Source organism: Cryptomeria japonica, chromosome 10 (genome assembly GCF_030272615.1).
Source record: "Cryptomeria japonica chromosome 10, Sugi_1.0, whole genome shotgun sequence".
Lineage (NCBI taxonomy): Eukaryota > Viridiplantae > Streptophyta > Pinopsida > Cupressales > Cupressaceae > Cryptomeria > Cryptomeria japonica.
This window is the reverse complement of record NC_081414.1, coordinates 313,811,077-313,828,406: the sequence shown is the minus strand read 5'-3', so window position 1 is coordinate 313,828,406 and position 17,330 is coordinate 313,811,077. Positions and strand designations below refer to the sequence as shown.

Sequence of the window (17,330 nt, the reverse complement as noted above, 5' to 3'; positions counted from 1 at the left end):
GATCTTTGAAAGATTATCGACCAGGAAAGAGGTGACTGGTAGGCGGCGGATGGCACACTCCAAGAAGTTGCGGAGGCCATCCGCATTTTGATGCATAATCTCTGTAACTAGCTATCAATCTGTTTTATGTTATTAATGAAAAGGGAGCTACCCCATGGTAGCAGTTTGCCAAAACAAAAAAAAAAAAACAAAAAACAAAAAAAAAATAGTGGGAAAGGTCTTAAATCTTATTTTTATGCATTAGCTGAGTAAATATTTCTATAGAAAAAAATGTGCCCAGGAGATAATTAAATATCTATGCAACAAAAACATTCAAATTGATTACATGATTTCATCATTCTACTTTGATCTATTTAAATAGACTAACAATTTGATCATGAAACCGAGTGAATACAATATCTCTCCGAATTTTCAGGGTTGGCGTAAGTAAACCATTCTCTATCTGCAAGCAAAGATAACCAACAAAATGAATGAATTTTTTATGCCATTTTTAATCAATCGTCCTCATAAATCACTGAATGCAGAAACAAAACATACCGTGAAAGGTTCCTCCAGCAGCAAAAACGGTCCTATTTGAAATGAGCAGCTTGACGTACTGCAAGGGACACAGTCGCAGACAATAAGCAATCACACAGAATTCATAATCACCAATTTCTTGACAATGTAAGATACAAACACTTGTCATTTCTCAAATATTGTCATTTCTCAAATATATTTGCTTTTTCATCCAACTCAGGATATTGCTTATATACACCCTTGGAAACCAATAAGTTTTACGTAAAAATTAAGGGGCGGTGAGTGGTTTGCCAAGTATGGCAATAAAAGCAAGATTTCAGTTAGGCTGGCACAGTGCTTATGTATTTTAGATAGAACGAAAAGAATCAACAGGGTATGTTTACTGGAAATGTCCATCTTCCAAGATCTTTCGAACATGATTGCAGGTACAATTCAATTATCTTTTCATCTCTTCACTACCCTTGCAAGGCCTCATCTAGGGGACACCCTGGATGACCAGGGCAGCTGCAAAGAATCATGACAATATCTGATAGTGATTTTCTTTAGAAGATAACATGCAAGGCATTTTTCATGAGCAAAGTTCTCCACTCCACTCAAGGGAAGTTTGTAATGTCCTCACTTTGAAATATAATTTAATAAAAAATAATAATAATAAAATTAAAATACAAAAGAATAAAAATAAAAATTAAATAAAAATATAAAAGAATATAATTAAAACTTGATTAAAGTTAATGACTGGTCAAACAGCATGAAATGATAAGTTGCGTCTCTCCAAATGTTATACCGGGAGAGGAGGGGGTTAATTTGGGAATCAAAAGTGCAGATCTGATTTAAATAAGAAGTGCAGATCTGATTGTGAAAGGTTGTGTCCCTTTCAAAGTGCAGAAATAATGAAGAGTTGCACTTTTTCAAAGGGTGCTAATGGTGGAAAGGGTGTGTCTCTTGCCAAAGGGCATACCTGATGAAGAGGTGCGACCTCTCCCTCACATTGAGAGATATAAAGGAAATGAATCAAAAGCAACCAGTGACATCACCATGGATCAGATCAGATCAGAACTGTTATTAAGTTAGAGGCAGTAACATCCTTGTTCTTGGTGATATGCATGGGAATGTGCTTAATATGTATGCTTAAGATATGAAGCCTGATAATGTTCTTATGCAGAATTTAATAGTAATATTAATATAGACTGCAATATGTATGACAGCTATACTTAATTACATATTTATTCATAATACATTAGAAGTTAGTAAACTTACAGCCCAATTACTTAATCATTTCTATTGCCCCCCAGATGGAGAGGTGTGGTGTTGTTAGGGAAAGGCAAAGTAAATCCAACCCAAATTACGTGAGCCCAAGGGTGGTCTGGACAGATGTTCCTGAAACCTGGCCCAATTTTGGAGTTGGTGTCATCGCGCCCTAGACAAATAAATCCCTATCCAGGGTTGAGGATTAGAAAGGAAGTAAGAATTGGGGCTTGAATATAGCCACTATCAATTGTACTATGAATAAATATGGTTATCTAGTTTAATAAATTAATTTAAGGCATGATAATATTACGTAATGAGTGTTGATTATAGGGAAATTGGCAGCCTCCTAGTAGGGACATTACAAAGTTGTAGCCAGCTCTTCCTGCTTCTAATTGGCTGACTTCAAATTGTTGTAACAATTAAAAACTTTGAATAAATGGTACAGTATGCAAGCGAAAGCCACAAGCAAGGGCTCTGTTAATACTAGTAGGGATGGAAACAAACTCTTTAAATTCTGGGATTCCATGGAAAACAACCATAATATCCCAGGAATCCTACAAAAGCCAAGCGACTATCCCTGCAAATTAATAGGCCCACCTTGAAGAAAATTCAAATATGATAGAACACCTAAGGCAATTGTCAGATAAAGCCCTAGTATGTCACTTTCATCAGTATTTACTTAAGTAACATTTAAATCAATGAACAAGAGATCATTGTCAAATCAATGGACAATTCTCCACTACTTGCCTTTAGAAGGGCTTCTTCATTGTGAGTCAAAGATCCTCAATGAACAAAATCTGATTTTTGCAGGAGGTCCCTGGGTTCACCAAAACTTTGGATTATACATGAGGAAATGGTTAATGAGTTTTCCACTAATTTCCAATATGGGTAATGTCTACATGGCCTCCCATTGGCATTCTGGAATGAGTATGCCCACCAGTCAATTGGAGAATTGATTGTTGATCTCCATGAAAAAACCCAAAAACAAAGAGTTGAGGAAGGGAAGCCTAAACCAGAGTTTGCAGCATCCCGAACCCACAGAAACCACTGCTGGAGGAAATATATTAAATTTGGAAGATTATACATCCATGACAAATTGACTATGAAATCTTGTTTTAGATATGGGGCACGCAAAATTCAAAGACACCTTCAAATAGGGCAACCCAAGAGGATCACAATAAAGACGAAAAAAAAGAACCCAAGGAGAAAGGAAGTAACAGAAGTAGGAATAAGAAAGAAATTGCTCAACACATGAATGAAGACCTTGTTGAAGTTTCAAAAAGCTCTAATACCATGTTGAATTTTGCAACACAAAAGATTGAAACATAGGCCTACAATATCAAACGGCAAACACAAACACCTTCCACAAATGAGAGTTGCACAAATGAATGCTATATTACTCAAAAGCAAAGAACACATAATGAATTACAATTGTACAATGAGGTGCTTATAAAGAAAGCACAGAGCTAAATTTAGGAGAATTAAAAGCACAAGAATGAGGAGCTAAATAAAGTTCAACTCTAGCTAAACTAGATGGATAAAAGGTAAACAAGGTGCACAAATAAAATAAGCACTCCTAAGTACTTAAGCAAAAAAGCATAACTAGTTGTAAAAAACCAACGAATAGCTAAATATGCTCTAACACCCCTCTTAAGTGAAACTTAAGGTGAGTAGAAAAACTCTTAATGTATGAATGTAGAAATGGGCCCTGGCAACAAAAGGCTTGATTAGGTACATATGTACAAACCAATGAAGTCTCTCTAAGCGGAGAAAAGGAGAAAAAACCGTGTGGGAAAAAACCCCTCCAAAAGCGAGAGATGCAATACATGAAAAGAAACATGAACTACTGAAAAAAGAATGAAGGACTAAGAAGCCTCCAAAAAAATAATGTCTCAAAAAAATAGGAACATGAAGAACATCCTCGAACCACAAAGAAGTTGCAGACAATTGTCAAATGATAACTGCTATAGTGCCGAATGAAGAACATCCTCTAAAACAAAGATGATAATCAGAATCAAAAAGACAACAATCTGCACAAGTGCCCCCAACGACACTACTCGAACAATCAAATGGCAAACAAAGGCAAAACATCTGTCAGTCGAAGATACAAATGACACATGAATCTGCACGAGTGACCCCAATGGCACTACTCAACCATGCAAGAGAAAACTAATAGTCTGAAAAACATTGATCAACAATTGAAGATTGAAGGTCGCCTCCACAAAACTGGAATGCAAGAGCATCCAACTCCAAAGCAAAACCAATGAAGCATTAGCACCAACAGTAGAAATCCCCCCATAATGTTGACAAAGGAGAGACATGACAAGTCCATTGAAACTGTGTGTCACCATGAAGTGCATGAAGAAGAATCTGAATGTGCTCAAGAAAGTATCTGCAATTGAAAAAGGGTATGCAATAGATCCACACACGCATGGGACAAGAATCTCTAGGATTCAATATTGTCATGGAGGGACACTCACCGGACAAAGATGTGATGGTAAAACAAAAAACACTACACAACCCCCATGGTACTTTATAATATAGTGTGTGTACAAAATAAGGTACAACAAAATGTGCAAAATCTCCAAAAACTATACACAAGAGTGCCACTTTATCTTAGTATGTCTACAAGCAAAGAAGTGCATGGAAAGGATGTTCAAAATGCCCAATTAGGGAAAAGTGTTGCAAATACATCGAAGCCATCTATTGCAAACAAAAAGATTCTAGAAGCCTGAATGATCAAGTAATCAGCCATGAAGTGAAAACACAAAAGATTGAATAAAAGTCACTTGGAGAAAAATCTGGAAAATAGAACAACTGATTTGAATAGGTGACTTGGAGAGCTTTTAGACAATATGTAGAACTCGAAAAATAGAGTTCGAATGTACAAGATATGGCCCCAAAAGTGCAAAATTTAAAGGCCGACTTTGGAGGCCCGGTATGGAAAATTGGTGTAGAATCTGATAAAACAACCTGCAGAATAGGATAGCCCTCTGAACTAGCTTTCCAATGATATTTCGTTTGCTCGATTTTGACTCCGTATGACAAAAACATTGAAGATTCTTTTTTAGGGCTTGGAAGGCTTAGAGGGACCCCAACAAAGAAATATGTATGAAAATAGCAACTTTCTGAAAATAGAAAGTTTTCAAAAATAGCAGGTTTCCAAAATAGAAACTTTCCTAAATAGAAATTTGCTGAAAATGGAAACTTTTTGAAAACATAAACTTGCTGAAAATGGAAACTTTCCAAAAATGGAAACTTCCTAAATTTTTTTTGCAAAGAATTCCTTGATCTCTGATTTTGACAAATTGATAGTAGGCTATTTTCGGGTTCTCAAGCCTCTTGAGCATGATGGTAACATTTGTTTTGTGCCAAACTAACCAAAATTTTCAGCTACCTCCAAAACTCACCTCGTAAAATGTGCCCTCAGTCAATTCGACCCCAAATTTTGATGAAACCTAAGTCACAAGGTTCAAATTCAAATTCGAATTCGACAACCATAAAATTCAGATGAAATTTGACTAGGGAAAAATTCGAGAAAAAAAAATTCAGATTAAGTTCGCCTTATATAATGTTGTTTATTTTAAATATATGTAATAATTCTAATAAATTATCAAAATAGTTTTAACATTGCTAAACAGATTTGAAATCATTATAAAAAGATGGCACATTTATAAAATATAAACCATAAGAAACATGTGAAATCACGATTGCGAAGATGATTTATTTTCAAAAAGGTACAATAAAAAGTCAAGACTTCAGAACTTAAAAAAAGCTCTAAGTCATCAAGAGCACTTGGCTCAGATGGTGTAGCATCATCATTTGTATCACTATCCAATTCCTCATCAAGAAAGTTAGCCTTGTTAGTGTTTTAGATCAGGAATGTAATAAGTAGAATACACAACACAAAGAGCAATAAACACAACAGTTTATCTTGGGAAAACCCTCCTACTCGAGGGAGAAAAAACCCAGCAAAATATATCTTATATATATATTAGATACAAGTGCAGAATGCTGCATGCAGAGTCTGGACTTACACAAGGCTGAGTAAATACAATGAATAATAGCATCACTCCTTGATGCAAAGATACAAGTGAAACTGATATGCTACTAAGAGAGAACTCCATCTTGAGAGAATGCCGATTGAATTAGAGAATGACTTGATCATATGAATGAATGGACTTCACCTTGTATATATACAAAACAAGGTGACTCTTCACTTAGGTCGACCTCTTTTTAAGAAATAATATAATTTGTGATTAAGGCCGACTTGCCTTATTAATTATTTATTATTTAAGTTTTGAGAGAAAGATATCTCCCGCTGCTATAACATCAACACTCCCTCTTAGCTAGGGAGGTATCTTTCCAGATATCCACATCATGGAGTCTCTCAACATGACACCCACAATGGCTACACCCATTTGTGGAAAGCTTCAAAGGTTCATCACGGAATCCCTCAATGTGATGTCATCATGGAGTCTCTCAACATGATGTCTACCATGGCTACTTCCATGTGTGGAAAGAAACACATGTACAAGTGCCCATCACGGAGTCTCTCAACATGACACCCACCATGGCTACTCCCATGTGTGGAAAGAAACACACGTAGAAGTGCCCATCACAGAGTCACTCAATGTTATGTTTTCATGGAGTCACTCAACATGACATCCACCATGGCTACTCCCAGGGGGTGAAAAGAACCACATCTCCATCTCAGAGATGGACAAGGGCTTTCACCTCAAATTTCTTCGTCTCAGAGAAAAATGCATTAACAAGGGCTTTCACCTCAAATTTCTCCGTCTCAGAGAAAAATGCATTAACAATAGATAACACAAATCATTGATGCTAAGCCTCCCTCTTAGCAAGGGCTTCAAGTACTAGTATGCTTGCATAAGTTGAAGGAAGGCAAGAATGTAATTTCAATTCATTCAAAGGCCAAAGGCCAAACTTACAGTTGCAGAAATGCAAAAATAATAACAAATCTTCAAGAGAAGAGAAAGAGCATAGGAAAGCTCAAGGCAGCAGGGAGAGAACCCTTTACAATGAGGCTTAAACGCCTTATATAGAAAAATGGTTACAAGAGTTATCATGACCCTTGCATGTCAGTCTGGGAGTGCAGGAAAGTGCATGCACTTGACTTCAGTACTTGCAAGAAACCTAGCCATACCCACAAAAGGCAACCCTGAGAAGGTGGATCGAGTGACCTTCCAAAGTCAGAGTATGCAGACATGACATAAGTCACCACAACAAGCATGGCCCCGTACCTCCCTTGATGGAAATCCTGCCAAAAACATTAAATGCACTCCTGTGGCTCCACAAAGAAGGTGCATAAGCCACCAAAACTGTTGGAGCATTTAAAGCCTTGAGTGTCGATCACGCCATCCAAAAGTGTTGCCAGTCGGAAAGAAGTCCGGGGACTTCATAAACTCGGGTTCCCGAAGTGGGGAAGACAAGGAAAGAACATCGAAACCTCGGGGTTCCGGAGTTCCGAGGAAGAGGAAAAAGACGCAGAAGGGAACTTTGGAACCTTGGGGTTTCGGAGAACTAGAAAAGCACTGAGGAAGGAACTTTGAAACCTCGGGGTTCCGGAGTTTTGGGGGAATTAGAGAGAAAAGGCAAGGAGGGAAGGAACTTCGGTTCCGAAGTTCTGGAGAGAAGAAAGGGAAGCAAAGGAAGAGAACTTCGAAACCTTGGGGTTTTGGAGTTCCAAAGAAGGCAAGGGAAAAGAACTTCGGAACCTCAAGGTTCCGGAGTTCCAGAGAAGGGCAAGGAAAGGAACTTCGGAACTTCGGGGTTCCGGAGTTTCGGGGAAACTGGCAAGGGAAAGGCGGAACTAAGCAAAGGAACTTCCGAACCTCGGGGCTCCGAAGTTTCGAGGAAGAGAAGAAGAAAAGAAAAGAACTTCAGAACCTCGGGGTTTCGGGGTTCCGGGGAACGAAAGAGAAAGAGAAAGGAGAGGAACTTTGGAAACTTGGGTTTCCGGAGTTCTAGGAAAAGAAAAGAAAGGCAGCAAAGGGAAGGAACTTCGGAACCTCGGGGCCGAGGTTCCGGAGTTCCGGGGAAGGAGAACAGGAGAAGGCAAAGGGGAAGAACCTCGGAACCTTTGGGTTCCAAAGTTTTGGGGAAGGAAGAAAAGCCAAGGGAGGAACTTCCTCCGGACAAGGCAACACTTCACACTTCATGATTCTTTTGCTTTCTCCTTGATCAACGAGGGCAGCACTGGTCCATGGATCGTATCTCTAATCGGTTCTTACTGATGGACCAAGGGTGTCATAAAATGACAACAATACCCTTCACATAGGGAGAGTCTACTCCATCAAAACCACACAATGTATTGCCAGACAGTTATAGAAATCAACGAGGGTGAAATCAAATACAGTACGACTCTAGAGGACATCCGATCATACAGTGTTGACAATGTAGTGAATGGGGACACTTTGCAAGAGTTTGCCAAAATAAGAAAGAAAACGTACAATTATTGTGCAAATGGTGTGGACCAGGTGACCATGAAGACACCAACTGCCAGAAGCAAAAGAGTATTAATATGCTGGACGTGGAGGAACAAGACGAGGTAGTTCTATGCAATATCCCCATCTTTAACTTAGGAAGTAACAAGCGATATACAGTTATGTGATCAAGGGTGGCAGCCTTGATAAAAATTCTGAATGGTTAAGAGTAGAAAATAATAAAATGTAGAACAATAAGGATAAATACAAGATAGAGAATAAATGCCTAGTCATTGGGGCATGAAGACTTGCAAGCATCCAAAATTAGATAGCTATAACTGACTATTGACTAAATATATGTAAAGGAAGACTATTAGTTCGATACCAATCTTAAGAGGACTGCGATTAGATAGATCTCCAAATCAATGATCAACCTTTGATAGAGTAATATATGGACCAATTGTTAGCAACATCAATAAGGGTAATGAAGACCATTATGAAGAGTAGCGGGCAATCAGAATACTAAAATAGATCAATAGAGCATCAATTTAATCTGTGGTGATGATAGTACCATATGAGTCACTAAGTATTGAGAATTATCAACTCATACATCAGTGATCATCAACAGAAGTGATTGATAATCGGTTTGTAACACATTTATTAGGATTTGTATGTTTGCCCTCTCGGGTGAATAGCTTAAAACATAAAGCACGTAATGCAGAATAACGCCATAAATGTCAGACAAAATATAAAAGATGTTATTCCATTCATAATTGCTGTCGTTGCAAGTTACATTCCGAAGTATATAAAGATATCGAGGGGGTGCGAGAGCCAACCGTCGCACTGCAACTGCCACCCCTCAGTTGCCAACTAACCAAAACAATTACACATAATTAACTAGTCTTATTTGCGTGTACAATAATGCCGCCAACATCATCCCCCCCAAAAGAAAAGTCGTCTCCAGGCGACTTACAACAAAAATGGAGATAATGCAACCTGTACAATATATATCAAAAAAACTAGGGAGTGGGCTGAGGAAGCGTCCCTGAAGCAGAAGGCTAAGATGCCGGTGTCTGGGCCGCCAAGCGGGCGTGGAGCTCATACACCTGTTGAGTGCGTGCTGTCACATCCCGCTCCGCCACCAATACTTTCTCCAAAGCTGTCTTCACCATGTGTGCGGCTTCCAGCAGCTCCTTTTCTTTTGTATCTGTTGCCTCCGTCGCGCAGCCCAACTGAGTCTGCAACAGACTCCTCTCGGTACTGACGACATCCAACTCCTGCTGCACGTGGCTCCTCACACTCTACTCAGCCGCCAGACGAGTCTCTACCTCGACTGTCTCTGCGCGGGCCTCCTCTAGTTGTGCCAATGACTGTGCCCTCTCGGCTGCCCATGAGGCCTGTTGACTGGCCACCTCCTTCTCCAACGCTACTTGGGCAGCCTCGCGGATCGTAGACTCCTGTTGTGTACGCCTCAATGTATAATAGGCATCCCGGTAGACCTGCCCAATCTCGCGGACAACTACCGTCACCCGACTCTCCACAACGGGCTGACGCAGCCTCCAAGCCTGGAGCATCTCCTCTGTCTTAGTAGTCGGCCACCCCTGAGACTCAAAGTAGGTAGCAAAGGTTGTCGGGCAGCCCACCCGCATAAACTGTAAGACCTCCTCTAGCTCCACCACCACCTGCTGCAATGCTTGCGTCTGGGCAGCGGCCACCACTCGCCTACCCCTCGTCACCATGTCAGCCATGTCAGCTAGATAGGTCTCAATATCCTCCCCCGTCTGCGCCGAAGGCTGTGAAGTCTCTGGTGGAACGGACACAACCGCATCCTGTTGTGAAGGTACCTCCTCTGCCACCGAAGGTGTACCATCCCCTGGCGCCTGCCCAGCAGAGGCGACCTCCCCTGCCTCGTTCCCAACTACGAGTCCATGTGCCTCGCCTGATGAGTCGTCCAAGTCGACTACCTCTGCTCTAGTCTCTCGACACGGTGAAAATACAACACCTCCCTCCGGTTGTGCCAATGTCATCTGAAACCGCTGTGTGAGCCAGCTCTGCATAGCCACAACCGACGGGTCGACACACATCTCTACAACCAGGGGATGGTTTGCTGTCGTCGGCTCCTCCAACAAAGACGCAGAAACAGTCACCACTGCGTCACTCCCTACAACGTCCAACCACACTTGAGGCTCTGTATTGACCACCTCCCTCAGCCCCTGCTCCTCAGCGACCACTACCCGATGCGGTGACTCCTCCGTCCTTGACTCTGCCATGTCCTCGGTAAGTGCCATCGTCGTTGGGCCTGGTGATGCTACCTGGTGCTAGAGGGGGCCAAGTGTAACTGGCATGCGGCTCTGCCCGAAGGCCGGAATACAGGTGCCGCCCACTCCAGATGATGGCACAGGCATGCCCATCGATAGCAGTGGTGGGGCAAACAGGACCCGTACCCACTCCTCCATCGCCCTGCTGCTATCATCCTCCTCATCTTCTGCTTCTGAATCCTCCGTACTGCTGGAATCCCTCCCGCTGTCAGGCTCCCCTGAGGCCGAGCCGTATCTACCGCCCATTTCCGCTTCGCGGAAGAGTGCCCAATGTCCAAGTGCCTCCAATACATTATTGGAGGCTCACCTGTTGTCAACGGTCCCTATGGCCGTACCTCCAACTCTTCCTCGGGCACTGCTTCTCGCGTGGCCTCCAAGAACAACCCTATAGCGTAGTGGGGCATATAGAATGTGCGATGCTGCAACGTCAAAAACTCATACATGCGCTTTGCGAGTAACGCGACCCAATCATACACAATGCCAATCATCAACCCGTTCATCAGCATAATCTGAGGAAGGGCGATGTCCGAAGCCCTACCCGACCCTGTCAATTTGCTCTTGATGACATCCATAATGCATCGCCAGTGGCCCTCTGCAACAAAAGTCTTACGGATTCCTCGACCCTTCGTGGCATTAGCCACGTTGTCCAACTCTGCTGTCGTCAAGTTCCTGGAGATTAATTTAATCCACCGCTCCTCTTCTCGCTTCATCTTTTTGGCCTTCAATTCTATTTTCTTGCCCTGGCTGCCTGGAATGCCGAATACCCTTGTGAAGTCCCCTGCTTTGAAGGATATGGTAACATCCCTCCCGAGGTATTCAAAAATGCTGGTGCATGTGTGCCTGTCGAAAGTGTCCACCATGAACCGTAGGGCACCCTCCACTTGTGCCTTTCGGAGATTTTGCTTCACGAGATCATTGTCGGGAGTGTCCTACCACCATTTCCGGCACTCCGACCCGTTCAGGCCTTCAAAGGTGATGTTCTGGGGGGTTAATGTATTTTTCGCACTTATGGCAGCCTGTGGTGCTTTCTGCTTTCTACTTCTGTCAGGCGTTGGCATCCATGGTGCCGCCTGCAACACGTATGCCTGATGATAAAACCCTAGTATTGCTATCCTTCTGGCTGCTACTGGAGGAAGCCTGCAGCTGTTTTTTCCAACTTCGTTTCCCTGCTGAATCCATTAATCTTTGGTATAACTGAATACCTATTAAAAATCGTACGGTCTTGGGCACCTTCGTAACGACCTCCTCCTTCTTTGTCCCTTTTTTTTTTTTCTCGTGTGGCTGCGTGGTCTACTTGTGGCAGTCCTTTTTCCCTTGCTTGGCTGTGTGGTTTACTTCTGGCGTGGGCTCGTGGTTTTCTTTTTATTTATTTCTTGTTTTAGTGCGGGTGCCTGCGGGGCTGCGCAGGATTGTGCGGGGCTGTGCGAGCGTCTTTCTTTTTGTTTGCGGCTGCTGTGTTTTATTTATTGTTTGCACGGGGGTTTATATGTGCGGTGGCGTCCACCGCATGGTGGCATCCACCGCCGGCGTGGTCACCATATGGTGGCCCCACGTCTTTTTTTTTTTTCTCATCCATACGGTTGTCGTATGGACCGTACTTTTTATTTTATTTTATAGTACACTAATAGACATCACTGACAAACATCCTGACTGGAGGGTCCAAGTTCCCTCCGTTAGTGATAAACCTTTAATTTCGACCCATTGATGGCGTCTGGTATCTCCCTCCCGTCGAGCATCCACAACTTGATTGCCCCGTTGGCATTGACCTCACGTACCTTGAAGGGCCCTAGCCTTCGCACTTTGAATTTTCTAGGTTTGATTTCGTTCCTTCCATTGAATTTCAACACTAGTTGCCCAGGAGTAAACTTCATCCGTCAAAGATGCTTGTCGTGCCAGACCTTCCGTCTTTGCTGGGCTGCCTCTGTGGCCCATTGTGCCATCATTCTTTTTTCGTCCAACTTGCTTAAGGCATACAGTCTCTCCCTCAGACTCTCCATATCCTCGAGTCTGTTCTCTACTGCAATGTGAAGGCTTGGTACCATGAATTCTGCTAGTACCACAGCTTCTTGCCCGTACATGAGCTGGAACAGAGTCTGGCCTGTGGTCACCTTGTAGGTTGTACGGTAGGCCCACAAGACCGAAGGTAACTTTTCTTCCCAGTCTTCTCCCTCGACACCGCACGACTTGTATATCACGCTCACAATAACCTTGTTGGTAGCCTCGGCCTGCCTGTTGGCTCGCGGGTAGTAGGGGCTAGATAGTGAATGAAAAATCTTGAATTCTGTAGTAAGGAGTTTAATCATGTGGTTCACAAAATGTCTGCCTCTGTCGCTTGTCAACTGCATAGGGATCCCATACTGCGTAATAATTTCTTCGTAGATAAATCTTGCTGTGCTTACGACCGAGTTGTCTGGTAGGGCTCGCGCTTTGACCCACTTTGTTAAATATTTAGTGGCTACCACAATGTACCGACACCTCCTAGCGCGGCTCACTTTGAGTGGCCCAATGAAATCCAGCCCCTAGCGCTCGAATAGTTCTTGAGCATGCGACGGGTTGAGGGGCATGAAATCCCTTTTCAGTGGCCTCCCCGCTCTCTGGCAGGTATCACACCCCACTACCCATTCTCTCGCATCATTATATACTGTGTGCCACCAGAGGCCTGCTAGCAACACCTTTCTTACTGTAGTGTCCGGTCCCATATGGCCTCCTGCGGGCCCCTCATGTGCTTCCCTCAGGATGCTAGGCACTTCTTCCTCCATCACACACCGACGTAACACCTCGTCGGGCCCCATTTTATACAATAAACCATTAATCAACTGGAATGTGCGGCTTCTCAACACAAGCTTTCTTCGCTCTCCCGACGGCATGCCTTGGGGGAATACAGAGGTGGAGAGATATTCCCCGATAGCAGTATACCATGGTGGTAGTACTGCGATCTTGAATAGGTGGGCGTCTGGAAAGTCGTCATTTACCCCTTCTGGCAGGTCTCTGGACCTGATTCGGGACAGCTGGTCAACAATGACATGGCTTTTTCCTGGCCGTACAATTATTGTGAACGTAAACTCCTGTAGCAAGAGTAGCCACCGACTAATCCTTCCCTGAATTATCGGCTTGTTGACCAAGTACATGAGGGCTTGATGGTCCACGTAGAATGTGAACGGTGTCGCCAACAGATAGTGTTTGAATTTTTGTACCGCATAGATCATCCCCAATGCCTCCCGTTCTGTTGTGCTGTAATTCTTCCCCGCTTTAGATAACAGTCTACTGGCAAAATAGACTCGGCAAGGCCGACTCGGCAATGACTCGGCAAAATAAAAAAAAACCTTGAAATTAAGAGATTTTTAACAATTTAAAACTTGTTTCATGCACCCATTATTGAATAAAGCTCAATTATAATGTGTGCTAGCTTGTAATGCCATGAAAGGCATGTTGGTAGAGTATCTACTTGTTTGGGGCTTCTCTTTAGTATTTTCTTTGGCCAAATTGAAATTTTGGGAGCACCAACATGAGACATCAAGAACATCTTCACTTGGAAATTGTAAGGATTGCATGTGTATGGTAGCATTAAATAGTGTGCTTGTTGAACTTAGGTTTTACCTTGGGACTATAGTTGACCTTGGTCTATCTTGGACCTCTTAGTTTTTAGGCTATATATATGTTGGATGGAAGGGGGAATTGTGAGGCCAGAAGGGTTTGAAAATATGCTCCTCAGAGACATGTCCCTTGCCAAAAATAACCTTGTGCCCCATGGGGGGATTTTTTGGGATGTGGAGACAGGTAGGAAATGTCCCCAACTCACCCCCTTTTTTCAAAATTTTAAGAAACATCCTTGTTGTGAGGTACTCACACATCGCCCCATTGCAAATGAAGACCCCCACTTTTTGCTTTCTAGGGTTAGCTCTTTTAGTTTTGTTGTTGGTTGTTTTAGTGTCTTAGCCTTTGCATTGAAGGGATTGAGTTTCTCAAAGGTCATCAAATCGAGTGGATCTCCTCAAGGTGGAGTGAAGGAGGTTAGGTCAGTTGAGTGATTAGGGGTTATTTAGATCATTCCTAGGGTTTTTGTGTACTATTTGGTCACGCTTCAAGTTGCTAAATCAAACCTTGGTTGAATGTATAGTGTCCTCCTAGGTCGCGTCCCTTACATCAAGGTCAGAGTGAACTTGCCTTAAAAGTCTGGAATGTCATCCTGATCCTGAAATGGCCTGAAATTTGACTAAGTCTGGAAATTTGAAGGATCCTCCAAAAACTAGATTTTGCATTATAACTCATGGAGGTCCGAAACCACTCTCAAACATCCTGATAATATATATGGAATATAACTTAAAGTATAAGAAAGAGAAAAGACATAAGGAAATGTTATATTCCATATATGAATCCTGGCGGAGAGACTGGCCGAGTCTTGGAGCTTGGACTCGGCGAGTTTTGCCATAACTCGCCCGACTCGCGAGTCAGGCGAGTTATGGTCAAAACTCGCCGAATCCGAGTCCCGAGTCAGCAAAACTCGCCGAGCTTGGCTCGACTCGCTTGACTCGCGGCGAGTTTGGGAACTCTGGATCCAACCCATGATCTCCCACTTGGGCCAGTGTGGCACCAATTGCAAAGTTTGAGGCATCCACATGGACATGGAACTCCCTGTCCCAGTTGGGGTAAGCGAGGATGGGAGCAGCTACCAGCCTCGTCTTCAATTCCTCAAATGCTTCACTCTCCGGGGTCCCCCAGGTGTACGGCTCACCCTTGCGAGTGAGCTTGTCCAAGGGGTGGGATATTTGTGCAAAGTTTTTTATGAATCTCCTATAGTAGCTGATATGGCCCAGGAAGGACTTTACCCCGGTGACATCCGTAGGAGGCTCCATCTCCACGATTACTCGTATTTTGTCTGAGTCCGTCGTCAGACCTGCCTTGCATACGATGTGCCCAAGCAATTTGCCTTGTGGCACCATAAATCGACATTTTTTTGGGTTAAGGGCTAGTCTTGCTCTCCGGCATCTCTCCAGGCACTCTCTAAGGGCTACCAAATGCGTATCTTGCCCGCTATAGATGGACCAGTCGTCGAGGAAGGCTTTAAAATTCCCAACCGACATTTTGTCGAATATGTGCAGTATAATCCGCTGGAATGTTGCAGGTGCATTGCATAGGCCGAATGGCATCCGGTTGTATGCATAGACACCATCTTCGACCACGAAGGTGGTCTTCAGTTTATCTTCCTCGGCGATTGAGATCTGGTTATATCTGGAGAATCCATCCAAAAACGAGTACATCTCATGGCCGACCACCTCCTCCAGTATGCTGTCCGTAAACGGGATTGGGAAAGGGTCTTTAATCGTAACTGCATTGAGACACCGGAAGTCCACACAAATCCTTATTTGGTTAGCCTCCTTCTTTAGTGAAATGACTATGGGCGACACCCATTTGCTTGTCTGCACTTTAAAAATGATACCAACCTTGAGCATTTTTTCTCTTTGTTGACCCGCGCTGCATAGTTGCGGTTCATCTGGTACGGTCTTTTTCGTACCAGTTGGGCTCTAGGTACCAGCAGCATGCGGTGCACGCACAGTTCGGGAGGTACTCCCTTCAGGTCTTTATACGTCCATGCAAAGACATCTTTAAACTCCAGAAATATTTTGAAGGCCGCTGCCTTCAGCACAGGATCCTAGTCATCCCCGACTAATATATTCCGTGGGTCCTCTTTTCCCAGGTTTGTTGCCTTCAGCTTGGACTCTTCAAATTGAATGGGTTTGTCTTTTTCGAACTGATGTGCAGGTGCCTCGTCCACTCGGGCTTCCCCCTCCTTATATTCCCTGTTTTCCGGAGGGAAGACCTCTTTATCCACGGGCTCTTCTATCTACAACATGTTGCACTGAAAAAGTTCGTAATCCTCCATTTGCCAATGGAAGAGCCCATTGAGTGAGCACACTTCGTCTTCAGAACATTCCTCTAATTCGAGGACCCCTTCACTGTTTGGCTCCATCGCGTTCTTGCCTTTGCTTCCCTCGGAACCCCATTCCCATTTATTAGAGTCCTCTGAGTCCGAGTCGGAAGAGGCGAGCTCTTCACCAACATTTTGGGTTCGTAGGTCAATGATATATTTCCGCCCTCCCTTCTCCACGGAGAGTGTATTTTTCTTCCAGTTGTGGTTCACCCTCGTAGTGATCAACCACACTCTCCCTAGGATGGCATCATAGCCTCTTTTTCGAGGGAATAACCACGAAATCTAACAGGAATGGTTGCGTACCAATTGTCACTTGTTGGGCCATCAATAGGCCGAGTGGCTTGATGCCGTGTTGGTCCGCTCCCACCAGGTTGAATGTGGGTGGCCACAGGGTGGGCTTCCCTAGCCGCTTCCATGTTTCTTCTGGTAGTACATTCACCCCAGATCCCCCGTCCACAATGGTGTCCTTCAGAATGGTCCCACGGATACCCATTTCTACCATAGCTGGGTGTCTACCACTGCTCAAGGCTAGTAACATCGGGTTAGTCGAAGGGCTGACGGGAACCTCCACCTGTGGTGTACTCTTCGAAGCGGTGGCGGGAACCCCTACTTGTGGTGCACTCGACGATGTATGTGCGGTGCTTTGCACATTGGTGAGGATGGCAGTCCTCAAATGTGGCATAGAGTCTAGAAGGTCTTTTACCTTTATCGGCACCTCCATCTGCAAGATTTGCCCAATGATATTTTGTTCCGCTTGTAGGCGGGTTGAGGGACTCATTATCTCCGTGTCCTTTCGTCCTTCTGCCGCCATCTCCCGTTCAATGTCGGCCTTCGCCTCCCGTAGTCTCTCCTTCTCCGTGCGGGGGTCGGGAT

The 17,330-nt window shown here is 43.7% G+C and overlaps 1 protein-coding gene across 4 annotated transcripts in view; it reads right to left on the bottom strand.

Annotated features, from left to right (window-relative positions):
• Positions 1-206: 206 nt before the first annotated feature.
• LOC131041755 (long-chain-fatty-acid--[acyl-carrier-protein] ligase AEE15, chloroplastic) overlaps positions 207-17,330 on the bottom strand; it is a 317,818-nt gene continuing 300,694 nt past the window's right edge. For all 4 annotated transcript variants that reach the window (XM_057974951.2, XM_057974954.2, XM_057974949.2 and 1 more), the window contains 2 exons: positions 538-595; positions 207-442 (listed from right to left, as the gene is read on the bottom strand). In XM_057974951.2, coding sequence (XP_057830934.2) covers positions 350-442; positions 538-595 — 151 coding nt within the window. In that variant the 3' untranslated portion in view covers positions 207-349. The remainder of the gene's footprint in view (positions 443-537; positions 596-17,330) is intronic.